The sequence below is a fragment of the Cyprinus carpio genome, chromosome A16 (assembly GCF_018340385.1).
Source record: "Cyprinus carpio isolate SPL01 chromosome A16, ASM1834038v1, whole genome shotgun sequence".
Classification (NCBI taxonomy): domain Eukaryota; kingdom Metazoa; phylum Chordata; class Actinopteri; order Cypriniformes; family Cyprinidae; genus Cyprinus; species Cyprinus carpio.
This window is the reverse complement of record NC_056587.1, coordinates 11,210,936-11,238,600: the sequence shown is the minus strand read 5'-3', so window position 1 is coordinate 11,238,600 and position 27,665 is coordinate 11,210,936. Positions and strand designations below refer to the sequence as shown.

The following is a 27,665-nucleotide window of genomic DNA, read 5'->3' as shown; positions in this document are numbered from 1 at the left end:
TGGAATTTCTGATGTGATCAATGGCATGGCTGTAGAATACAGATATATATTTGAGAGCCTCAGCCAGTCATGTATACAAATGTCCGTCTAAAGGAAATGTGAAGACTGTGTCACTCTGGAGACAACTTTTACTACTTCAGTTGCAACAGACCTCTTCCTTTAATACCCTCTTTCTAGAATACAATCTTATCCTTCTTTGTATCTTTGCTCCTTTGGACATTTAAGTTTTTCTTTTTTTCGTCTTTTTTATATAACGTTGAATTAGGGTTAAGACTTGATTGGCTGTCTGGTATCTGAAATTATCTGTCTGTGAAAAGTTGAAGGCAAGGCATTATTCTAATCATTAAAATGGCTAACATTTTAAAAAGACTGGCTTCATGGTTGAATGGTTGGGGTGTTCAGTCTCGAATCTGGAGATTGCTGGTCTTGACCTGTTCTGATTTCTTTCTGCCTTATTATCTCTTCTCAAAGTCTAATTCTGACTTCACTAATGGCCAAATGTGTCTCTTACATTCTTCCTAGCTGCTGTAGGTTTTTTTTTTTTTTTTGTGCGTAGAATACAGATGCATATGATGTTTTATGAAAAGAACTTGTGCATTTGTGTTAGGAGACATATTTGGCGTGGTTAATGACCAACTTTAAAGCTTTTTTGACATGTACAGTACACTCAAAAAAAGTAATTGTTGAATGAACATGATTTATTCGTAGCACCCATTATGCACCTAATCAAATCAAGTAAACTTGCACTGCTTCGAATAATAATTTAGTTACAAATAACAAGAATGAATCATTTAACATAAGTAAACGTGTTATATTCTTATTAATCAGACATATTTGTATTTTGCAAATCAAACAAGTGGCTAGTTGACTTTTTTGAGTGTACAAATAATATATAATACTGATTCCTTGTGATCATTTCTTACAGCTACTTCATAAAATTTCTTAAGTATATAAAATGCAAATACAAGGTACATATTTGCACCTGCTGAAAAAAAAAAAAACTAAATGAATGAAAGAAGAGCATGTTTATGTGTTGTTGTTTTTTTTTTTTTTTTTTTTATGGCCCAGTTGACCAGTAGTTCGGATTTGTACTTGCAAATTTACCGATATGTATGTGTTTGTTTGTGTGTGTGTGTGTGTGTTTGTTTGTGTGTGTGTGTGTGTGTGTGTGGTAAAATATTATAAATGTATAGTGATTTCATAAAATGATTTAATATTTTAGTTTAGTTATTTATTTTTTAAATGTGTGTGTGTGTGTGTGTGTGTGTGTGTGGGTATATATATATATATATATATATATATATATATATATATATATATATATATATATTCTATTCTTTACAAAAAAGGATTATAATTTGTAATAATGTCTAAAAAATTATACAGCTGTAGTGTGACAATGACAGCTCTAAACCCACTTTTGCTGACAAAACACTTCCAGCGCTATCACAATTTTTTTTTACAGTTAGTACCCAATGTTTCCATGGTTACATTTAAATCGGCGGAATTCTCAATATCATTATAATTAATTTTGCAATGAGGGTAAGTGTGCAATTAACTGGCCCAATAAGGCAAGTGACAGTTCTGTTAACCTGCCCAGGTGGAAACCCTTTCATACCGGCCTGCAGCCATTGGATGATCCTTATTGTTGAGCCCTGGTTTATACTGTACAAGCTTGCAAACATAAGCTTATAGTGGAGTTTTCAATCATGTGTGCTGCTATAGCCAGAGGGTTCATATGAGGGTTTGCTGGATGGCTTATAGAAAAGTATTAAATCATAAAAATGAAGGAGCGGTATTCCCCTCTTCAGCTTATCAGTCCTCTCTAAAAGCTTGCTTGCTTTTACTGGCAGCCTGGAAACATGTTCACACACTTATGAGCATTAAAACTACCAGAGAATGTGTGCTGGATGATAACACATTATTAGTGTTTATGCCGCAATTAATTAGAAGGAGCATGGTTGTGGCTCATAAACAAGCAGAGAGAAGAGGGAATGCAGATAAACAAGTGACCACATCCAGATACATGGACATAAACATTGACTGGAATCGTGCATAGTTTATGTGTGCAATGCATTATATGTAATTATATATATTTGTTTATAAATAATACATAGTTTATGCAAATTATTTTAAAAAACTATATACATAAGTTTCTGTACTGTTCAAGTCTGTGTTTGGGATTTTTTATTTTTTCTCATGTTCACCAAGAGTTCATTTATTTGATCAAAAATACTGTCAATATATTGTGAAATAATATTAGAATTCAAAATAGCTGCTTGCTATTTTAATATAATAATAATTTCCTAATAATTTCCTTAAGCTGACTTTTTTTAGCAGCTGTTACTCCAGTTTTCAGTTCTTTCAGAAATCATTTTAATATGCTGATTTGGTGCTCAAGAAACACTTATTATTATTGTTGAAAACAGTTGTATTGCTTAATATATTTGTGGAAATGGTGATAAATCTGATGAAAAGGAAGTTCAAAGATATAGTTTATTTGAAATAGAAATCTTTTGTAGTATTATTCATCTGAAACAGTATCTTTTTGTAATATTAACAAGTAATATTAATAAGTCTTTACTGTTACATTTTAATTCATCCTTGATCTCTCTCCCTTTCTCTCTCTCTATGTGCGTGTGTGTGTGTAAACATGTTTTATGCTGAATAAAATTGTTCATATAAATCATGGAAATTGTTTTACACAGGCATAATTTCCCTCTCTTTTTGTCCTAAAGCCAGGCTACATTATAAACATGGTGTGGTCAGAGATGCTTCTAATGACCAGTATCTCAGCAGGAGTAAGATGAATAGAGAAGGGTCATTATTTCATGTTAAAAGTTTTTTTTTTTTTTTGGTAGAGCAGCAGATGGGACTTGAGCACAGCATTGACAAAACATTAGCAATCAATCCCCTGTGACTGTTGCATGTTATAGCGGTTTACATTCTCGATTGGGATTGAATTCCTCCCCTCAAATTATGCAAAGTAAAATCACACTCCTCCAGTGAAGTCTTAATCACCAGGGAAACAGAGCCAGCTCATTCAGTTCGGAAAATTCTGTAATTAGAGGCAGAAAATCTCAGGAAGAACCAGTAATCTTTCCTAAAGATGAGATTATCAAGGAGTCATCACCACCTGACATCCGAGCAGATGTGCGCTCCGCGTTGCCAACAGGGCAGAATATGCCATTGCTCAGCGTTGACTGATGATAGCGTTGAGTGGAGGTTAATTGTCTGTCAGCGTGTTTATAGAGGATCAAAGTAGCAACATTAGTGCCATTCAACACTCTTCTCAAAAGGATCATTACATGTATCACGATGTTCTCTCCGCTCATAAGTTTTCAGTTTGTGTTCACCTGTTTTCGATTTCATTATTTTCTTTCATCGCTGACCCTCTCTGCTGGCGCTCTTATGAATAGAGTAAAGACTCATGTTAACACTCTAACATGACTTGCATCACTGAATCAGATTTTTTATGTGCTCCACGGAAACAAACAGTTCAAAAAGATTGATTTGCAGGAATCCGTCAGACTTCCCAGAATTACAGGGACCTGGGAACTGTGTTTCACATATGCTTTATTAAAAACAACTCTCAGACTGTTCGCTCCTGCAGACAACTCTTAGGAATACTGCCCGCTCACGCTTACAAACCATAAATTTAGTCCGGCGCCTCAGCAAATCTAATCAGATCCTGTGGGATGCAGAGCTCTGTCATAGAATATTGTATTCTGTTTGTTGCTCACTCTCTCTCTTATCTGGAAAATGTTACATTTGCAGGGCTTTCCCTGTTTATTATGAGTCAGTCATAAACAGTAACAGAAAAATGTATTTAATTAGAAAAATCCAAAATGGAAGAATTTGTACTAGTATTCTCAAACTCATGATAAATATAAGTCTTTGAGTTCACATTGAAGGAGTGTGGGTCATAGCGTAGGTTCATCATGCTGCCAAACATGTAGTATCATTTAGGGCTCTTCTCCTTCAAACCCCCCACCTCAGTCTCACGAAAAGAGTAACACACACAGGCATTTAACTCATCAGCTATGGAAACTCTGTCTGGGGGCACAGTGATGACATCACTCACTTATCTTCAGTCAACAACATCATGCTGAGATAATATCACTAAGAGGTTTCAATCAGCACAGCTTCTCAGCGGGCAGTCACTATGCCAACAGCGTTACCGGTCTGAGCAACATCTTAACGAGCAGATCTTAATTACATTCAGACAGGCCCTACAGAGCCCGAGACACCTGCTGACCTCATAGAACAGGAAAAAGAGTGTGTGTGTGTTTGAGTGAGGGAATGAATGAAAGCGTTCTCAGCACTAATGAGAGTTTAATAATGTCTGGCTTCAATGACCTGCTGTTACATCGGCTACCTGACAACCTGTCCATGGCTTTTGATGTGTGTGTGCATGTGGTTAATAGGTAACCCCCTGACTGTGATATTACTACAGTCGCTGATACTCAGAAGATGACTAAAGAAACAAGTGTCAATGCAATGTTGCCTTTGTAAGTGTACAGAAAGAACAATTATGACTGTTAAGACTTCTCATGGCATGATTGCCAATTGACATTTTATCTCATAACTTTGATATTTTGCAATATATTAAATATATATTTTTCAGCTTTATGACATAATTATTGACATATGTCACAGCTCATTGTATCACATGACTTCTTATGTCAAATATGATTTACCAAAACAAAGCATGATTTTGTTTTTTTCATGTGAAATGGGCTTCCATACTGGGAAAAATAGCAACAAATTTTGAAGGTGAAAATTTTCATTCTTTTTGCTACATTATTTCATTTGATCAAAAAATGAGCAAAAAAAAAAAACATTTTCTTAATTTACTGCATATTTTATGCCAAAAGATTTTTTCACCTTGCCCTTACACTTCTTAGTTTAACCTTTTAAGCAAATTAAATTCATAAACTGTATATTTCCCTCAGTTCTCCCATGGTCTACAAAATCAAGGTTGTAGATCTCCAACGCAGAATTCAAACTTCAAATAATGTTTTGTAACGCTTTTTAAAGTTGAATGTAACCCATAACCCAAACTAAAAAACGGATACAGAGACCTGAGCCATTTCATCATGGGATAGACCTTCCTGTATTATTGATAACTCAACAGAGAGAGAGAGAGCACTGGGTCAGTCTAACATACTAATCCTTGTATTGATTTGTTTGGGACCTTGTACAGTGTGACTTCAGAGAGATGAACTGCAAGTCAAGTCAAGTCAAGTCAAGTCTGCTTTATTGTCAATTCTTCCACATGTACAGTACATACATACAGAGAATCGAAATTGCGTTACTCTCAGACCCCCGGTGCATACAGATAACACTAACAGTAGAGCTTAAAAATCTAGATCAAATATAAAATATAAGATAAAACTATACAATAAGGGAATGTAAAAAAGACATAATAGAAAAAATAAAATAAAAATAAGGTTAAATAAAAGCAGCGCAAGGCACATGGCAGATAGAGTGCAAACCAGTGAACAAACAGTGCAGATAAAAAGATTTTTAGTGCATAAAAAAAATAGCTTATTCAGTCTGATTAAAAGTGACAAAGTGACAAAGGGCTCAGAGCAGTTATTTTATTAAACTGACTGATGAGGAGGTAGAATGATGTCAGATCCATGGTGAATGAGGTAGTGAGCAGACCACTGCTGCACAAAGTGACTGGTGCATGACATTCGTATGTAGAGGGAGGGGGGTGGAAGGACCTGGGGATGTGGGACTGGGGGGGGGGGGGGACCTGGGGTTTCATAGTTCAGTGGTGCCTGAGGCAGAAGAGGGACGGGGGGGTAAGTTCGGGAGCGAGTTCAACTTTCTGACAGCCTGATGAATGAAGCTGTCCTTCTGCTGGTCCTGGCCTGGAGACTCCGCAGTCTCCTCAGCAGACTGAAGAAGCTGTGTGACGGGTGAGTGGGATCACCTGCAATGCAGAGGGCTTTTCGAGTGAGACGGGTTCCATAAATGTCCTGGAGGGAGGGGAGAGAGACACCAATGATCTTCTCAGCTGCTCTCACTATGCGTTGCAGAGTCTTCCGGCAGGACGCGTTGCAGGCGCCATACCACACAGTGATGCAGCTGGTCAGAATGCTCTCGATGCATGGAGTGATTCAATTTGTTGTGGAGTTTGTGTTGTTGAAGTTTTGAAAAATGGAGCAGAGTTGGTCTGTTTCTTCTGAATGTAGAGCTATTGTACCATATCAGTTGTGTGGCAACTGCAGGAGCTTTGTTCACAAACATCTATATCTGCAACCTCCAGCCTCTCATCTCCGTTCTGTCTGCAATTAAGTATCGTCCCCTAAAGGCAAAGTCAGATATGTAGAATGTTCAAATAGGATTCTGGTTCCGTAAGGATTATGTATGATTACACCTATGTGTGTAGAGCGATTCTTCGGCTTCTTTTCTTGCCCCGTCTGATTTAGCATCTGTACCCTGACCTTCACCGCTCACAATCACTTCTTGAAAATCAATATCGCTGCTGCTGTGGCGGCTGCACTGACACACACTTAGAACAATTGTGTATGTGTGAGACAATCCCAATCTCACCTTCAACTTTCTTAAACGTATAGTAAAAAGCAATTTCACCTCTGTTAGAAGACAAGAAAAAGCTTTTCTCCTCCCTCTGTGCGCTCTCCACACAAGGCGATCTGTCAGAGAGCTCATCATATCCAGAGCTCGTTTAAAACACTCTCCGAGACGACTAGCACAGTGCGAGCCCGTAGCCCGCCGCTGTTTCTCCTGACAGGCCGGCGCTGCGCCTCTGAAACAGACTGATGGGTCGGCATTGTTCTAAAGGTCATTTAGCAGAGCTGCTGTCTTCTCTGGCTAATGATGTCATAATGAGGGGCTGTGTGGGCCAGTGGTTAACAGTGGTTCGGCTTTTTCATTGCTAGGCTTAGCCTGGTGTGCTTCTAAAGGGATGACCAAATTAAACTTAAGTGAGTATTATTTTAGAATATAATCTCCTTTTGTGGCAGATCTATTACTTTATGATATTCTCTACTTCTTGGCCTATATTATTCACTCTCTTATTTCTCACACTGTATGCACATTCCAACACGAATCCACTGTATTTTCTTGTGATTTGACCTTTTAGTCACTTGTGCATGTCTTTTATAACAGTATTACTCATTACAAATTACTCTTACATCAGTTACAGAGAATATCTTATGCTCATATTTTGCAGCCTAATTAAGCCATTATTCCCATGTGAAAGTCATTGCTTCTCTACAGGAGCTGTTTACCTCAGTCAGTGTTATTATGAGTAAATAATAGCCAAATTTTAATTTAGAAGTGAATTATTTCTTTATTTGCATGTACTGTAGTCTATTTGATATGCAGTATTTTTGTGCATGTTTTTTAACAAAAAGGGGTTAAATTAGTTTTATAATTAAATCTTAAAAACACAATAACTTATAATACTTGAACTAACAATTCATTAATTTATTGGTGATTGGTGATTTGTAGTGTTTTTTTTTTCTGTAGCTTATAAAATTTTCAGCAGTTGAAAATTTGAGGAGAATGTCAAATATCTGCAAAAATGCTTAGGGTGCTTAAACTTGGTCAAACTCTCAACAAGATTAGATCAGCACTGGATCTCATTCGGAGGGACTTGCTGACCAAACGGCACTGAACAACACTCAAAACTCATTTTTTGGCAAACAGGAAAGGCCACTGAATGAATCTGAAGGACGTTATTTTGTGAATGGATTCAAAAGATTTGATTCAAAATATAATTACCTCCAAATGCATCTCCACAGACATAGTCATACCCACAATTGAATTCTTTACACAGTTGGGATACTTTCATTTTCTTAGACTATTTTTCTTTGAGAGTGATGGATTATTAAATATGTTCTCTAGAATTGCAAAACTTCATGGAGCTTCCTGGGATGCTTCGTACTGAATCTTAAGTGTGAAAGTTTGCCAAAACTTAATTTAACAGATTTGTGGTTTATGACTAAGCTCTTGGCAATGTTAATAACATCACAGGTAGCTTAAAATAAACCTGAAGTTCTTCATGTATGTCTTAATTTAGAGTAGTGTGTATGTGCAAGCCAATTTATACAATTAATGAAGGAAATATAACTTATATTGTAGATGACTTATGTGTATATTGGTATATGCAGTATATGTATGTAAACTGTTTATGTAATAAATACATATGGTAAAGTATTAGCACATCTAGTGAGGCTAAACACAAATGGATGTGTAATTTAGGGCACAAAGAGAGTCAGGAAAATAGGTAAGGAAAAAATTATGTGGAGTCAAAAGCAGGGTTTGAAAGAAAAAATCACACTCAGGCCTCCTCCTGAGTGTGAACATATTAATATTAATGGCTGGCTCACTCAAAAAATGCCTTTATTTGACCTGACAGTTACAGCCCCACAAATACAATAGTGTTATTCAACATTTCCCTTTCATAGCTTTTCATATTCAGGCCAATAGAAGAGGAGTTCAGAGAAAAAGGTATTTATTAGAATTTAGGATAATTCTTTGTGAAAGGATGGATAAAACATGACTTGCCCCCATGTCAGTCTTAGCCTATATGACATACTTTCTTCACTAGATCAGAAACAGAGATGTTTGACAGAAAATGCAAGTGAATGGTGACCACAGGCTATCAAACTTCAAAAATAAAAAGCACTACAAATGTACATCACGTGTTAGTCCATTCAACATGTATGCTGTATTTCAAGTCTTTTGAAGCCAAACAACAGCTTTGTTTTTGGATAAGGCTAAGTCTTTTTATTCACTGAAAATCTTTCCCACTGCTGTACCTCTTGAATGTCAAGACTGATTCTTAAAATGCCAAGATCTGATTAAAAAAAAAAAAAAAAAAAGTGACTCCTATGAACCAATTCTTTCTAATGAGTCACCTCCACGGTCAAGGCACGAAAATACTATGAAAACAATAATTTGAAGAATACTTTAAATTGAAATTTGCTTTATATTAACTGACTTTCTATTAAAGCAGTGCAGGTAAAGACAACCATCTTTGGTCTCCCAGTGGTTTACATTATGCACAGTTTAGCCTTATTTGATTCATTTACAGCCAAACACAAGAAAACATAATGCCTTCACCTCAAAAAAAATTTATGACATTGGCTCAGTGTGGATTCATTTTAAGCTAACTAATGTTTTGTGAATTGGAATCTGTGCAAAGGATTGTGAGCGATTGAAGGACGCAAAGGATACGCCTGATTCATCCTTCAAAACAAGGCTGAATGAAGGACGCAATACAAAGACTGCCTAAGGGTCCTTCAAATTGAGATGTCCTTCAATGGAACTTTATGATGTGGCAGCCTGGATATGCAGCCTTACAAGGATGCATCCTTCCTTGTGAGAAGCACTCTTAGTCTGATTTATAAATAAAGGATTCTTCTGTACTCGTCTTTTGAGTTGATCCAAACAAAACAAAATCAGAATTTATCATATGAATTAGTGTGATGAATCTCTTAAAGTGCTTTCTGAATCACCATTAAGTTATCATCATATAATATGTTACAGAATTGGAACTGGATAACTTACATGAAGTGAAATGAAATGGAATCAGATCAGAATCGTGTCAAATCAGGAAATCCATAACCAGCCCTAAACACAAAATGATTATATGGCTTCAGAAGATTTGGAATATATCTCCACTTTTATGGTTCTTGTTGCCACTTTTAAAGCTTGACGATATTTAGTCTCCATTCACTTTTTAACTGTATGCAAACAAAACTCATTCTTTGAGTCCCTTTAAAGTTTTGCACATTGTGTAGATGAAATCAGAAGGTATTACTTTTCCACGGTTTCTTTAGACATTTATTTTCTTTTAAACCTCTCTTGAGTATCTTCATCAGATAGACTGTGTTAACGTAGACACTGCCAGGGGCTGTACACCTCCACAGGGGCTCGGGCACGTTACCACCTCCTGGTCCGCCAGCTGCTGTCAGACGTCCATAATTGTGTATGTATCTAAGAAACATTCAAGCTGATTTATGCATTCAATTTGAACTTCTTAAATGGAGAATCCCACATAGCCCATAGCAGTTTTCTTCTGGGCTGAGCATTTGACTTTATCCGTCCCTCTTATCTGTTGCTGAGAGCTTCGAGTCAGCATCAGGGAGTGATATGCAGCTAAGGAGCGAGAGTGAACACCAGGATCAATCCCTAAAGTAATTATCTCAGCTCCTCCTCATTCCAAAAGGCTGAATATAAGTGAAGTTTTTAGCTCCCAGTGGCAGCCATATTGTCTTTGATAAACGGTGCAACTATAAAATTCGGGTGTGAAAGCAAGTATGAGTGTTTTAGTGTATTCTGCGTTCACACAGCCTGGCTAGGAGTATAAATTCTCCTGCTCGCAGTCTGTCTTTCTGCCACGCACAGTCTCTTGCACGCACACACAAAAGCAGATACAGATAGGCAGGCGAGTCTGGTTGTGCTAGATTGGAATTGTCAGAGGTGTCACATTAAATGTGCTATTATTAAGTCCAGGCTGAATTTTATGGCCTTGCAGGATCGTAAATTGGTCGGTCAGTCCCTTAAATTACGTATCCATAGAGCGATGTGCTCTATCTGTCCTCACTTTTCTTCTGCTTTACTTTCTCTTTCTCGCTTTCTCTCTCTTTCTCCCCCTCCCTTTCAGCATGTACATATACGAGAGCTTGATCTTGACTTTGTGGCCCTGGTTGAAATGGATGGCGTGAGTGTGATGGGATGAGAGGAGAGCGGGAAGCTGAGAGTGGCTGACATCGGCGTTCACAGAGGCTTTAGGGGTCACCATGGCCCTTGGCCAAAGCCGTGACCCTCCTGAGGGAATAACAAGAGAGCCTGTCTCAGTATATCGGTCAGGAGAAATGTACAAGGAGCATTTAGTGCATTTTAAAAGTTGGGGAGTCTAAAAATCACACTCTGTAGCAGATCTGAACGTTTCAGAAATGTCTTTTAAATGTTTTTTTTTTGTTTTGTTTTTTTTTGTGGAGAAAATATTTGCACTTGCTATTGTGAATAAGAAAATCAATGTTCCAATAAGAATTAAGTGTTGGCTTGGGTCACACTGTACAGACACAATTCACATGCACTGTACAGTTGTTTGCAGCTCTCATCTGTATTTGATTCTTTGAAGTTCAAGGACTTTGAGATGAACTGTCTTTATGGCCAATTTTTCACTTTAACTGACCTTGCCTGTCAACTCTTGATCTGATGTATTGATGATCCTTAATTAAAACACACTCTGGGTGAAGGGGTTGAGCTGATAGGCAGAGGCGGACGGCAGATAGATCAATAACACAGATCAGGGAAATGAAGATCTCAGGCTCTCAAAGGAGAGATAAAGATGGTGTTTAACAAATTAACATAAGAACTGAGGTGATAAAGCAGTAAAAAATCATTAAATTATAAGCACTTTTCACTCTCGTGAGAACCAGCTAGCAGAGCGCAGTCAACACTTAATTAAAGGTCGGGAAAAAGACAGCTGTTGACCATAAGCCAAACATAAACAGACTTTACTGATCCAGTACTACACTAGACTATGATTCAGATTATTGGAAAAACTCAGAAAACTTACTATGAGAATCACCCCAAACTAATTGCATTTTTTTATTTTTTTTATTAAGCCTATTTTTAGGACCATTAACATTTTTTGCACCGTGACACAATTCTCATTTCCATAATGCCAAAATGCTATATTTATTTAAATCTCAATTTAAAGGCAGTATAAAGAAATGCCACCATTATGTATAATTTATGCTAATTTAATGAAAATCACCATTAAAAGTAATAGGAAATGCTAGATGCATGCAGAGAGATGTGCTTAATGACATCTAAATAATGTCACAATGTAATTTCTTTTAATGCAAGTCAAATGTCTCTTGACTTTTAAGAAGTTGTGGAATTATTAGGAATTCAAAAAGTTGCATGTCTCATTTCAGTCCATGAAGAGCTGTTTTCTCTTTCCAGATGGCCACAGAGGTGTTGGAGGATCTTCTGGAGGAGGATGACGAGGTTGTGGAGGTGTGTGTTTAGTTTATTATCTTTTTTAAATGGCAGAAGTGCTGTTACTCATTTCACAAGTTAGCCTGTTATATATAAAAAAATAAAAAATAATCTATTAATCTAAATAAATCATTCCAGACTGATAGATGTTAAAAAAGAAAATAAAGGACTTGCTTTTAACATTTAAGGTGTTTGTTTCCTGTTGTTGTGGTTGTGTATTATCAGCTCCACCTGGTAGGATGTTTGACACCAGCATTTGATGCATTGCTCATTGTCTTAGACAACTGGATTAATAATATATGGCGTTGTATCCTGCTGAAACAGTAGTCTGTTTGTGTGAAAGTGCTGTGGTCTTCACTTTACATTATTAGCTATGGAAATTTCTTTTCACAATGCTAGGGTGGTTGAAACTGAGGAACTGAGACTTTGTACTTTGATGGACCAGCATGCACACACATAGTTCATCTTTTTTCCACACCCTAATGCCACATAAATGATGGTTTGGTTTGGTGCCCCACAATACATTAAAAAGCATTCTTAAATTAGAAGGCATGCTGATCTTTTCTTCAGACTAGATAAAAAAGAAATTATACGCTACAGACAACATCCTGAGTTGATACATAAGCAAAACGGAAGCCATTACATTATTAAACAAATTAATATGAAACGGATGATTTGAGAGATTTTATTTTTTAGAACTTTTATCACCAGTCCTGCTGGATGCTTTGATATGTCGGAATTGGAGCTGGACAGTTAAATTCCTTTGATTCCCGTCCCTAGTCTACGATCTGATGAGTCCAGTCCCACACACACACACGTACACACTCTCTATCTCTTCCTCTCTTTCTAATAGATATCTGACAGATTGAAAGCACTTACAGAGTGTTCTGAACATTCGGCTCAGGAGAGTCAGAGAGTGTGAAACAAAGAGACAGAGAGAGTGGGAGTGAGAGATGTTTGAACTCTCTATGGTGTGTTATTGAGACATCAGAGGAGGATATAGAGTTTAACAGTAGGTGATAAAGTGAAGAGCACTTCAACACAGCACAATAAAAATGTGCACACAGCCCTTTCCCACAGCCCATTTGCATCTGACTTCCCCTTATTCAGTATTCTCATTTTTCTGGGTTCAAACAAAGCTGCCTCATTGTTTGTTTCTTCCTCTTTGTTTGCCGCAAAATAAGGTTATTTTAATCCTGCCTGAAATCAAATATTCATAGTGGTGACAGAGTGCACAGGAAGTGCTTTATGTTTGTTTTGTTAATTACAAGTGTCTGACTGACTGTCTCTCGTATACTCTGCTTTTATGTATTTACTGTAGGCAAGAGTGGGGTAAACTGTGCCAGATTTAACATAATTTATCCTATAGGCCAATATTCCCAAAACCTCTTCCTGGAGAAACTCCAACCCATTATCAACATACTTACTTACAATCCCATTCTAAAGTCTATTTGTTGCACATTATTCACATTTTAATAAACCAGCCAGGAAAAGGTCGTAATAATCAGAAAATTTGTATATAGCGCAAAAATAGTCAACATTTTGTAATAGTAATAATATTTGTAATAGTATTACCTGCATTTGAAAGCAAAACTTTAATTTTAGTTAAACAACAGACACAGCAGACACAGAATTCATTTGGACTACTTCAAAGGCGATTTTCTCAGTATTTGGATTTTTTTGCTCCCTCAGATTCCAGATTTTCAAAAATAGTTGTATCTCGGTATAAACCATACATCAATGTAAAGCTTATTTATTCTGCTTTTTGAAAAATTGACACTTAAGACACACACACACACATATATAGTCAATAATTATTAGCAATTATTTTGCCAGATAATTAACATTTTTATACAATGTTTAAACCTATAAATACAATATATATGTATCTAATTTCTTTTTTTTATATTATATATCTATTTCTTATTTTATATATTCATTCATGTATATGTAATTTATTATTTTTCTGTTTCAGGTGTGGTATCTGTTGGGATGGCTGTTTTATTTGCAGCTGGACAAACAAGACTTAACAAGCAATGGTGTGAACTTCAGAAAATCAGCTTGGACGTATCTTAGCAAGGCCAAAAAGGTACAGCTCACGCACATACACATACTGTTCTTTTGGAAATGATGAGGCCATCTGATTTCATCTTGGCGTAGTTTTCATTCTCCCCCACATACAGTGCACACACACACACACACATTTTCTACCTGGCTGATTTCTCTACTCCTCCCTTGGTCCCTTCTCATTTTTTTCCATCTGTCATGGCTCTCTCAGCATGCCGTCAGCTCTTTTTCTACCGTGAAATTTCTCCAACTCTGCTGGTGTCCGAGTGCTGTAGAAATGGAAAATGAAAGCCAAAGTTTGAAAGAAAACGAGAGCTGGAATAGCTTGCAGGGTGAGGTATGACAATAGCTATAGATCTTTTTTTTTTTTCTTTTTTTTTTAACCAACCCCTGTCCTTTTCTTGTTTCTATTCCTCCTCCCCATTTCCATCTCTTCCTCATGCTTTTCGCTGTTACTTTGGTCACTGTATGTAGTCTCTTTTGTTCCTCTTTCATCGGTTTTCTGTCTCTACGTCTTACGTGCTTACTGTTATTGCAGAATGTGCTACTGATGTGTAGTCATGGCCAGCCAACAGGAAAGCAGGAATCTATCTCAGTACTCTTATTGATCCTAGTGGCTTTTTAAGGTCTCAGACATGTAAACATTCAAAATATAACAGCCAGACGAGACGTAAAACAAACTCTGACCCTGTCTCAGCACCCAACACTTCATGTAAAGACCTGTCTGGGTTTTAAGCTCATTTAATAAATTAAAAGTTATGGGATATACAAATGGATAAGGAAACATGAAAAAAAAAAAAAAAAAAAACTGACCCCATGGGTAAAATATAATTGAATTGTAATAATTTAATATGTTTTATTTAATATATATTTTTGTATTATTTTCTTCCTTTATAAATATGTTGCTTTAATAATATATAAAATTTGTTTTTTGTATTTCTGTTTAATTCTTGCACTTATATCTGAATTAATTTTTTATTTGTGATAATGAGAGGGCATGGTCATTAATACAGTAGGTTTGATGATTTCTTTAATAAAATGTAGGTTGGGCTTATGTTTTAATCAAAATTATAAAAATATAATTATACAATTACATAATTATACAAATTATAAAAATATAATTACACAATACAAAGTAAAAATATAATTATACAGTTAATTATGAACCTATGCTCTCTTATTTCAGAGTCATTTAAGAGTATTTCTCCATCTGCATAATTTAGAAGGACTTCACAAGGTCTTTGGAGTTTGTCTACTGTTTAAATCTATGAAGAAGAATCTCTGTTTGTGCTGCTTTATAAATTTTTAAAAAGGAAATTTGAGAGTAAAAATTAGCTCATGAGCACAAAATATGTAAATAATAACTGATAGTCACGCTCTTGGCTTTGGTTCAGACTTGTGAATATTTAATTACTTTAACTAACTTCTCAATTATTCATCTGCTCTTTAATCAGTGCCCCATATTGTCCTAGATTTTGTTAGCTGTGCCATTAATATGGCCATAATAAAACAAACAGTAATTATTTATTGATTAGCCTTTTAGAAGGTCATCTCTCTGCGCTGTGAGATATATACTGCCAGTTATGAATGAGATACTAGTATACTGCTTAGTATTAAAAGTGATAAACTTTCAACGTTTAGTAATAGAATCGTCTAAACTGTTATTAAATCTGGTGATCATGTACAGTTTTCCACATTTGAGAATAGAATATTTCAAAAGCATCATAAAGAGCCTTATTTTTGGCACCATTTCTCTGTAAATGGGAATAGTTGAAAATTTGCTGAAAATTGTCTCACCCTCAGGCCATTTGTTTCTTCATCAGAAACAGAGTTGAAGAAATTTAGCATTACAACACTTGTAATCCACAACAATCCACAAGCAGTCGCTGTCCATCGATTAATGTCTTGTCAAGTGAAAAGCTGCATGTTTGTATGAAACAAATCCATCAAGATGTTTTTAACTTCCATCTAAAATATGAGTTCTCTATCCATAATAATGTTTTCTCCAGAGAAAAAGTTTTCTGAATCAGGAGAGAAATACGCATATTTCAAGCACCGTTTATAAGTGAAAACAGTTCTCAACAAATATGTCAGTAGATTTGAGAGGACAACATGGGATGGACTTTTGTACTGGAGGAAGTGTTATTATAGATTATGGATTATGGAATTTTGGCCGAAAGTGATGGTTTAAAGGCAGAATTTATTTGTTTTCTTACAAGCATGCAGCTTTTGCCCATTCACTGCAGAGGGTCCATTTGTGAGCAGATGATGTAATGCTACATTTCTCCAAATCTGTTTCAAAGAAGAAACAAACTCATCAACATCTTGGATGGCCTGAGGGTGCGTAAATTTTCATTATTGAGTGAACTATTCCTTTAAACTTTTAAAACAGAAATGTATTTCCATTTTCTGTAAAAAAAAAAAAAAAAAAAAAGATATTTGAAAAAAATTGGATCTGGGATTTTTGGTTCATACAGTGGGCATGAAGGATCAAATGTTGATTTGAACACTAACTTAAATTGAATGGACAAAAGTAGTTGAAACATCTTAAAAATATATTCTGTGTTTTATAGATGAAAGTCAAGAGAACCAAAAAATGTGCTTTAATACATGCACACATGCATAAATAAATATTCCTTAAATCTAAAATGGGGATTTATTTTTAAATATATAATTGCATTGTTAGCTGTTGCTCAACTGCTGTTGATTGCAGCACCAAAAAGTATTTCCATATATTTTTGAATCTTCAGTTTCATGCCTCTGCTTTAGTGATCATTAGCAAGTTGTGAAATTAATGACTCCTGAGCTAATCTCTTGATTACAACCTCGATTTTTCTCCTGAATCAATAGATTTCTCCTGCTCCTCTGACTTAATTATCTTATGGCTACTCTGCCTGCTGCAGATTTGGTTTCTGTGTCTGTGCTCATATTGCCTTTTTCTACCTTCATCCCATCTTTCTCTTGCTTCCATACTCTCCGCTTGTTCCTCCGTCTCACTCTATGACTTCAGGCAGAGTTCAGATTCCACTTTAGCCGCTATTCACCATTGATTTTCTGCCTTCTGCTCAATGTCCAGCTCTTTACACGTCCATCCCTCAATACCCACCTCTCCACCCCCTCCATACCTCACTACCTCTTTTTTCTTTTTCTTTCATTCGTGCCATTCCTCACTACCTGTCTTTACTCCCTCTATTCCTTGCTAACTCTTTTCTTCCTCTTTTGCTCAGTATTTTTTTGTGTGTGGTCCTGTTTATACTTGCAAATATCTGTCTCGCAGTTTCTTGCTGTGGTCAGCCGAGATTTATTGTTGCTTATACCTGGTGTTAAAGGATTAGTTCACCCAAAATTTAAATTGTATCACCCTTATGTTCCAGGATTTTGTGATTTTTTTTCTCCATGGGACACAGAACATTTTAAATAATATCTTGCTCACTCTTTTCAATGCAAATATAATGAATGAGTCTTTCAAGCTTTAAAAAGTATGTAAAGGAACCATAAAGGTATCAGAAATGTGGTCTGTGTAATTCATGGTCCATATTCTAAGTCCTAATAGCTTTTTGTGAGGAACAGCTCAAAATGTATTAGATGTTTTTCCATTTTTTTAAATGATGTCAGTGTGGAAGTTGTATCGCAGAATTAAGTTCAGTTCATTAACAAATCATTTTGATTTTGGGAATTCAATGAAATAATCTGACTCAAGAATTTTGCTTTTGGAAAAAAGGAACTCACATACTGGTAGGTTGGGAAATACATGAGCTGAGCAAACAATTACTGAATCCTGATCAAAGAATCCTGGAAAAAAAAAAAAAAAAAACAGTTTCCACCAAAATATTTAGCAGCACATCAGTTTTCAACATTGATAATACGAAGAATTGTTTCTTGGGCACCAAATCAGCATATTAAAATGATTTCTGTGATTTCTGAAGGATCATGTGACATTGAAGACTGGAGTAATGATGCTGAAAATTCAGCGTTGCCATCACAGGGATAAAATATATTTTGAAATATATTAAAATAGAAAACATCAAAATTTTAAGTTGCATTTATATTTCAGAATCTTACTTTTTTATGGTATTTTTCACTAAATAAATGCTGAGCCCAAAATTCTAAATGGTAGTGTGGACTGTATATTAGTTTGTTTGCTTTACATTAGCAGTTACGGATGCATTTTTGGCATTTCCAAGTACCTCCAAATGTAGTTTTGTGATCAAATCACTTACAGTGTTTTTAATGAGTTGGTCTGTTTTTCTTTCTCAGCTTTTCTTTTGTATTCCTATTTTTCTCCTCCTTTTCATATGACACTATCTCTTATTTCTTTTCACCAGCTCATTCTTCTTCTTCTCTTCATCCCTCAGTATGTCTCTTTTTATTCTTCATTACCTCCGTCCCTTGTCCTGTATTGATCTGGACCATATTGATTGAGCTTTGAGTGCATGACCACATTTTCAGCCATTAATAATCCTACATATAATGATTTATCATGCTTATGTTATGATGCATATATACTCCAGCCTCTTGCTTTGTGAATAGGCAGTCACACTTTATCGATCCTCAAGGGGAAATTGAGGAAAGGAAAATTCAGCTTTTGTTTTGTGTGACAATATAGATCTTGTGTGTCACACTGTTACTGCAGCATTAGTAAAGCGTCTCATGCAGCCATGGGTTCAAAATGCAACATGTGTTTTGAGAGTCTCATTGCTCTCTCTGTAACTTAACTTGCCAGCTTTTGAAATCACTCCTAGCAAAACACATGAAAAGCACATTTACTTTCACACAGTGACACACCTTGTGTGACCTTGAAGAACTTATATACACAGTTAAACAATTTGTTTGTTAATGTGCGTTAAAGAGTGAGTCTTCACAGTCTTTTCACATTCCAGTTAAACAAATTAAGTTTCAGGTCTGCCGTTTTCTTCCAGTGTATCTAAGTGAATATAACATTTCCTGGAAGAGATGCAAAAATGTTTTTAGTCTTAAATGTGTGTTTATATGCAGATTTTGTCTGAGATTTGATAGTTTTATGTGTATTTGTATGCATTTCCACACATGTATTTTTCTCAGCCCTATGCTTTGAGTGCAGTAGATTTGAACACATCTGAACCCATAGCTGTCTTTCAATGTGTTTTCCTATGTTTGCTTAAAGCCAGCTATTAGGTGTTCTCTCAAAGTTTATGGGTTTTACAATGCAGGTGTCAAATGTCAGGATAAAAATATTCTGGTAAATGTCATGTTTAGTTCCCCTCTCTGTGTTTTTAACAGCCAGCGTTGTGGTGTAACATAATGGGCAAAATCTCAGAACAAATAATCTGAAATTTGTGACTTGAAGACATTTATTTTCAATAGAGTTTTGATTATATAAAAATATTAACTGTACTGACGAGCCCATAATTAACTGATAACTGCTGATATTTAGTAATATTTCTGTAGAAAAAAAAAAACTAAAATTAAAAACTAAAATCAGTAGTTTTAAATGCGACAAGTGAATTTAATTTTATAATGTATGGTATGAAAAATGGGAATTCTTTTTTAGAGTTGATGGTATTAAATCATTAGGGCTTTTAAAGATTTACTATAAATGAGTATAAGATAATGGCAACGATCATCTAAACGTATTACAATTCAATATTGACCAAAATATCATATTGGCCAACACCTATAATTACAAAAATCTCTGATATTGACTGATATGGTACAATATGTATATAATATCTTTAGCAGTAGAAGAACTCAGAACTAAGAAGAATATCAATAACCTCCCTCAATCTCATCACTGTCAGTGTGAATGTAGCTGAAATACAGTGTGTGTAATGTACCGTTGTCACTGTGTTTTTCTCCAACAGTCTGGACCTCTTCCATTCACTAGGTTCAAGATCATTTTCAAAACTCTCCAGTCCAATTTGGTCTTTTATCTGTCAAGGTTTAGAAAGCAGGTGGAATTTCAAACCACCAGCAAAAAAAAAAGGGTTCCGCAAACAACAACTGTGAAAAGATGTGCAAATATTATTTTTTTATATCCTGTATTGATTGCTCTGTGTGTGGCATAGCGATAGTAGAGGTTTGTTGTTGCTAGTTTTCTTTTCCTCAGGTTTAAGCATTGTATAATCATCAAAGCCAGTGTGCTCAGACATATTGAGCTGTTTGAATCCGGCTTGCAACATTTACAAATCCCATTCTCTCTCTTATTGCTTCCGGTTTTAAGTGTAATTATAAATGGAAAAAGTGCACAAAAATAATAAAAATCTCTCTAGTATGCTGTACTGCATTATGGTTTTAACTGTGATTTCTCATGTAATTTCTGAAATGAAATATTATAATCTTTTCTTATAGGGTGTGCAATATTTGAATTCACATTGACTTTTAGAGTAGACTGATGTTTTATAAATGTATTCTAGTCTAGAGAACCATTCCGGTCTGTTTGCTTGTATCTCTGCGCTCCCAGCTGAGTGAGAGCTGCAGAGCATCTTTCGTTCAGTGCATTATTTTTGTTTGTTCTTTTAGCTCAGGTCTGTAGTTCGATGTAGAGCCATTCTCATCTCTTGAGATATAGGAAGGTGTTATTACAGCTCTTAGAGAAATCACTTCTGGTAGACACGAGCACACACAGGTCTGGAGTCACTTATTTGTCTATAGATTCACAGGGAAGCTATCCTTCCTTTTGTTATCACTCTGTACTGATTCTTTTTTTGCCGCTCATATTTTCCTGCTTTGAAGTGTTTGAAAGCTGACCTTTTTTTCTTTGAAGTTTTGTGTGTATTTAGTAACTGCTCTGATGAATCCCATGTGTCTGTTCACTAAAATCAGTTTCATTCATTGACTCTTTTTGCAAGTTACATTTGTGTTTAAGGAATGAATCATTGAATCATTTACTCATGACTCATTGTTTATTCATCAAGATTCATTCTATTTTCATTAATGTAAATAGAAACAGTAAAAAAACTGTGTAGATGTATATGTGCTGCATTTAGGTCTTTCATTCTTAAATTCAGACTGTAAAGTCACAACTACCTTTTGCCGTCACGCTGTAGTTTAGCAGGGCAGGAAACACTGGTGTCTGCCTCCAAGGGAAGGAAAGAATGTGAACGGGTGGGTGGGTGGGTGGGTGTGTAAACTGTGCAGATATAAATGACTATCTGTCAGCTGGACAGTAAGGTCAGTTGTGGATCAGAAGTCAGTCCAGCCCAGCAGTTCATCAGGAAAGAGGTACAGAACAAGAATGAGAGATACGGCCTGAAGAGAGTGATTTAAGGACAGTGGGAGGAGTCCTTGATGGTAATCTGAATGATGAAAGAAGGCAGAGAAAGAGGGAAGGACAGGCGCAAACACAATCACATTTATTGCTTTCAACAAACAAGTGCACACTATGCCTGGCACACACACACTCTGGGACCAATGAACTTATGCATTATATTTGAAAGTAGAGAAATAATACTTAGATAAGTAAGTCTGATTGTATGCTTTTGTGATAATCCTGAGATTATTTATTATTTAAATAAAGCCTAAATATAAATTTAAATATTGTAAAAATATCTCTGCAGTCTTACCTAAGTTTGAAAATGGATGGATATATATATATATATATATATATATATATATATATATATATATATATATATATATATATATATATATATATATATTCACAGTATAGAAAAGAATCACCCCACTTTAAAATAATCAAATTTTGTTGCTTTTTAGCCTGCCTTGAAGACAGACAGGTTTATATATATATATTTTTTAATACAGCTATATTTACTCAGTGTAACTTATAACATCCAAGTGAAAGATAAAATGTTGATCTGCCAGCTGCGATTCTAACAAAATACGGACACAACGGGGTGATCCTTTTTCCAGCTCAGTGATGTTTTTTTTTATTTATTTATTTATTTATTTTTTCGTGACATGTTGGTGTTATATCTTTCACTTGGATTTTTTAAGTTGCACTGAGTACAGCTGGATAAAACAAAAACTGTGTCCGTCTTCATTTCAAGCTGCAAAGCAACAAAATGTGATTATTTTAAAGGAGGGTGATTATTTTGTGTGTGTGTGTGTACTGGTATATATGGTTTATAAGGAAAACAAAAGGCTTAAAAAACATACAGAGTTAAATGAAATGCAAAAATTGCCCATAGTTTTCTGTATGGCTTTAGGTGTAGGTGTAGGGTTGATGTAGGCCAGGGTGGTAGAAAATACAGTTTGTACAGCACAAAAACCATTATGCCTATGGAGAGTCCCCCTAAACTACAAATGCAAGTATGCGTGTGTCAGTTTTTTTTTTCTTTTTCTCTCTCTAAATTGTGAGAAACCGATAATTGCTAAGGAAAATGGAAACCTTAGTAAACACACCAAACATCTATTTAAATGTAAAAATGTATGTTTGAGGGTTTGGTTTAGGACAAGTATCTTTTTTAATCTCTGTGGAAAATCATCTTAGTGGATTGCTCCCAGGAGGATAATGTTTTAAGTTTAGAGATATATTTACACAAAATATTGCAAATATTTGAATTTTTATTTTTAAAGCATTTTAATTATTTTCCCATCAGAGGAGACAGGATTTTGCATGTTTGCAGATGCTGTATGTGTCCCTTTTCGCAGGACCGTCCGAACGAATTTCGCATGCTCAAAGTCTAGTGTGATCGCGGCTTAAGATGGCCATAGCAGAAGATTGCAGACTCTTTTCTGCCCTTTTTACACACACACACACACACTACCTCCAGCCAATTTTCTTCAGCACAGACCTTCTCCACCAGACAGAGCTCCTTTGCAAAGCTGCCATTTCAGAACACAGAAATACATCAGTGGAGAAAGTAGAAGTCTTGGATAAAAGAGGGATTGCTTGCAAAAAGGGGAAGATACTGTTCAGCAGTAGCTTCTTCAATGAGGAACATTTCCACTGTGTTTGAGAGCTTAGAGGATGTAAAGATGAGGAGATTGAGTGGGTGATGGGTGAACTGTGGGTTTGTGGAAGGTGTTTTTGACTCTGTGTGTGTCAGTAGATGATGCAGTGTAACTTTTATCGGGACTGGAGATCAGGTCTCAGTAATTACAGGGTGGAACTCCAGATGGTGGCTGTTGCTGGAGTGCCGTCCTCCTCTAGATTGATTAAATAAACACAACTCAGATCTGTGAATCCAAATCACTGGAGCTGTGGCACAAGTGTTTCTCAGTTCATTTATTTATTGGCAGAGGGTCATTCTCTGTATGCCATGCTTTTTTAATCTCTGTGGAAAATCATCTTAGTGGATTGCTCCCAGGGGGATAATGTTTTAAGTTTAGAGATATATTTACACAAAATATTGCAAATATTTGAATTTTTATTTTTAAAGCATTTTAATTATTTTCCCATCAGAGGAGACAGGATTTTGCATGTTTGCAGATGCTGTATGTGTCCCTTTTCGCAGGACCGTCTGAATGAATTTCGCATGCTCAAAGTCTAGTGTGATCGCGGCTTAAGATGGCCATAGCAGAAGATTGCAGACTCTTTTCTGCCCTTTTACACACACACACACACACTACCTCCAGCCAGTTTTCTTCAGCACAGACCTTCTCCACCAGACAGAGCTCCTTTGCAAAGCTGCCATTTCAGAACACAGAAATACATCAGTGGAGAAAGTAGAAGTCTTGGATAAAAGAGGGATTGCTTGCAAAAAAGGGGAAGATACTGTTCAGCAGTAGCTTCTTCAATGAGGAACATTTCCACTGTGTTTGAGAGCTTAGAGGATGTAAAGATGAGGAGGAGATTGAGTGGGTGATGGGTGAACTGTGGGTTTGTGGAAGGTGTTTTTGACTCTGTGTGTGTCAGTAGATATGATGCAGTGTAACTTTTATCGGGACTGGAGATCAGGTCTCAGTAATTACAGGATGGAACTCCAGATGGTGGCTGTTGCTGGAGTGCCGTCCTCCTCTAGATTGATTAAATAAACACAACTCAGATCTGTGAATCCAAATCACTGGAGCTGTGGCACAAGTGTTTCTCAGTTCATTTATTTATTGGCAGAGGGTCATTCTCTGTATGCCATGCTTTTTTAATCTCTGTGGAAAATCATCTAGTGGATTGCTCCCAGGGGGGATAATGTTTTAAGTTTAGAGATATATTTACACAAAATATTGCAAATATTTGAATTTTTAAAGCATTTTAATTATTTTCCCATCAGAGGAGACAGGATTTTGCATGTTTGCAGATGCTGTATGTCACCTTACTTAATGAAATTCTGTCAAAAAAATAACTTATCTCAAAAGATCTCTTGAGTAAAGTCTTTTTATTAAATCCCTTTTGCTGTCTGTTTTTCCATCCATCCATCGTTCCATCTATCTGTCTGTCTGTCTATTTTTCAATCCATCCATCCGTCTGTCTGTCCCTTTCTATCTATTGTTCTATCTATCATTCTATTGTTCTTTCTATTGTTTCATCATCCATATAAACTTTACAAATGTATATACTGTATACATATATACAGTACATACTTTATGTGTGTATATTTGCACTGCATTTCATTGATTTCATACAATTAAATGCACTGCAGTTAATATTTGTAAAAAAAATATTTTTTTTATTTCTCTTTCTCTTCCAAGCCCCATCACACAAGCATTCACATATTTAGTCACTTTTTAGGTGACTAATGCAAGGGAGCTAATGAATGTGCTTCACCGAATAACATTTAAAAGGTTCTTCTTTATTAAAATGCTTTATCTAAGAGACTATATAAATTACCTATGCTTTTTACTGATTAGTAAAGGGGGTTTTTAAATGTCTGAACCAGGGATGTTACATTTACCTAGAAATGTTTGTTCTTTTGATATAAATTGGTCTATTAATTTGAGTGCTGAACCCGGAATGAAATGTACAGGAACATTCGCAATGACCATCCAAGGTAGTTATCCACTCCAGTTATGCATTAACCAGTATATAACAAATTATTCAAAAGACATTTAAATGTTCCGGTCCTGTGAGCCAGTGTGAGTTTAATGTCTAAGCGTTGCTTTATCATCACAATTAACCTTGATGTCGGGCAGCGAAATGGCCAAACAGAACATGCACACACATCAACACTGTGTTAAAACGCCCTCATGGGTCTCACTAAAGCTTTGTGGCCAATGGTTGTAACATTTGTGTGAGTGTGTGTGTGAAGGTCAGGTCTGTAGAGCAGGTAGGAGTTTCAGACTCTCCTGAGGTCTTATGATCGGTCCGTAAATGAGATCCCACGAGGCCCAGAGAGCCGTCACCACTCGCTGTTGCTTAGCGACCGTTCCCACGGCTCTGAGGGTGATATAAGGGAGCGACGGGCTGCCCACTGACAGTATGCGTGTGTGTGTGTGTGTGTGTGTGTGTGTGTGTGTGTGTGTGTGTGTGTGTGTGTGTGTGAGATGACCTGGTTAGTCTGTGAGTGTGAAGGACTCTGTGGTTTCACTCCTGAGGGAGTTAAATAAGGTTCTATGGTGTTAAAACTCATTAAATAAAAAGAAGGACAGAGAGAAAAGAACAGCAAAGGAGAGGTTGATAAGTTGTATGGTCACTCCAGCTTTTTAAACGACTGCTCTTTCAAGTATTAATAAGAAATGCTCTTTCATAATTAAAGTCTGGTTGTTAGAGTAGACAGAACTTGTGCATCTGCATGATTACAGTTCACTGAAGAGAGGTCTGAACAGCAAACACACTGCTAATACCACACAAGAAATGACCTTTTAAAAAATAAGTCTGTCTGACGTCTGTTCTCTTTTTACCCTTGCCGTCGTTAGCGGCATTTATATCACATTATTACTGCTGCTTATTCATGTCCGGTTTGCATCGATCTTTGAGTACTCACTCAAGTAATATTTTAGGAATTTTTTTAATAATTGCTTGTCATTCAAATTATTATTATTAGTATTATTTATTTGTACAACTACTAATGTACTACAGTAAGTAATAACTTACATCATATAGAAAATACAGTCTTTCTGTATTAATACAGTATTTTGAAATATTTTAGACAATTATTTTCACTTGGAATTTGTCAAATCATGGTGTAATTTCAAGTGTTTCTTGTTGACATGTTGTTTTTAATACATTATTACTTTGCAGTCAATGCAGTATTTATTTGTTGAGGAAAGTTCAAACTCATTATGTTGTGCTTGCTTAATTGTTACATCTGCTTGCATCTGAATGTATTTGTGCTGAAATCAACGGACTTGTTAAGCTTTATTGATTAAAATGACAATTTATTCATCACTCATTAATCATGAGTATCCCTTGTACTCACATTTGGCAGTTGCTCTGAAGCTGTGAAATGTTCTGTTATTAATTGCACTGATTCCCCTGCTGAAACGGGAAAAAAATCCGCAGCAAGCTTTTTTTATGTTAACCAAAGGGAGAAAGTTTGGGGGCAATATATTGTTTGGCAGTCACATTGAGAATTGCTTTTTTATCAGGGTATATTTTACAGTGATAAGAGTTGAGACAGTGGGGGGATTGAATTCTCTTCCTCTGCTGGCAAGCACTCAGTCACTTGCTGAACAATTTCTCACTGATGCAGAACTCGCTTCGTTTGTGCTTGGAAAGGAATCACTAATTTGTAGAATTTGCCAGCTGACTTCGCTGGCACAGGACCTTCTTGAAGAAAGACGGAGGGAGAGAAAGAGAGAGTCCTTGAAAGATGGAGAAAAGCGAAATTAGATAGAAGAGAAATATATAGGAGAAGAGAGTTTTGATATAGTGGCGACTTGTTCACACTGCAAAACATGCCAAGCCTGGAGTCAAAGCTGAGATTTCTCTTTTACTCTCCAAACAAACACTGCCACTATTCCTCTGATAATAATCATAAGATCTGTTTTTTTTTCTCACTCTCTTTTCCTAATCTGTAGCTCTATGGGAAGCTGCGCTGTGAGGACGCACCAATGTTTGAGCATACGGAGCAGCTGTTAGCAGAGCTGGGTGGTGATGGTGAAGAGCATGGGGCTGATGATGATGATGATGAAGCTGGACCATCTTTAGACAACATTGAGGATGATTTTATTCAGAGCAGTGATGAAGAAGAAGATGCAATGGATCACTGACTGAACGATTCTCACTCTTGTTAATTCTAACTGTTTCTGTGGACTTGTCCAATCAGAATATTAAAGTGAAAGCAGATGGCTCAATCTTCAAACAGTTTCCTATAGTTTCCTCCTTCCCAGTTATTTTCCTCCTCCCCTTTCTTTTCTAGTATGATATGCCAGACTAAAGCTGGGATGTGTTTTTGCCTGGTTTTTTACATGCTGGGACTGCAACCATCAGGACATCTGTCACAATGATCTGGACATTGATCAAGATTGTGTTTCATAATAACTTGTACTGTTTTATAAGTGTTACAAAGCTTTAACCATGTCAAAAAAAAAAAAGAAATAAAGGCATTTTAATTCCATAAAACACACACATCCATACATTTCATATTAATTTCTTTATTTTTAATTTTTGTATTTTTTTTTTTTTTTTTTTTTGCATAGCTTTCTGTTATGTCTTGTTTTGCTTAGTTTTTTTTTTTTTTTTAAACAAACAGCTAAATGCCAATATACATGTTTATGTTTCCTTGATGATAATGATAATGATGATGGTGGTGGTGTGAAAACATTGTCTTATTCTAACT

At 36.0% G+C, this 27,665-nt stretch overlaps 1 protein-coding gene across 1 annotated transcript in view; it reads left to right on the top strand.

The window, feature by feature from the left end:
- The window catches only part of LOC109054722 (probable assembly chaperone of rpl4), a 68,623-nt gene extending 41,147 nt beyond the window's left edge, over positions 1-27,476 (top strand). Inside the window, exons 9-11 of the mRNA XM_042772617.1 lie at positions 11,965-12,018; positions 13,976-14,089; positions 26,905-27,476. Coding sequence (XP_042628551.1) covers positions 11,965-12,018; positions 13,976-14,089; positions 26,905-27,096 — 360 coding nt within the window. The 3' untranslated portion in view covers positions 27,097-27,476. The remainder of the gene's footprint in view (positions 1-11,964; positions 12,019-13,975; positions 14,090-26,904) is intronic.
- Positions 27,477-27,665: the final 189 nt, after the last annotated feature.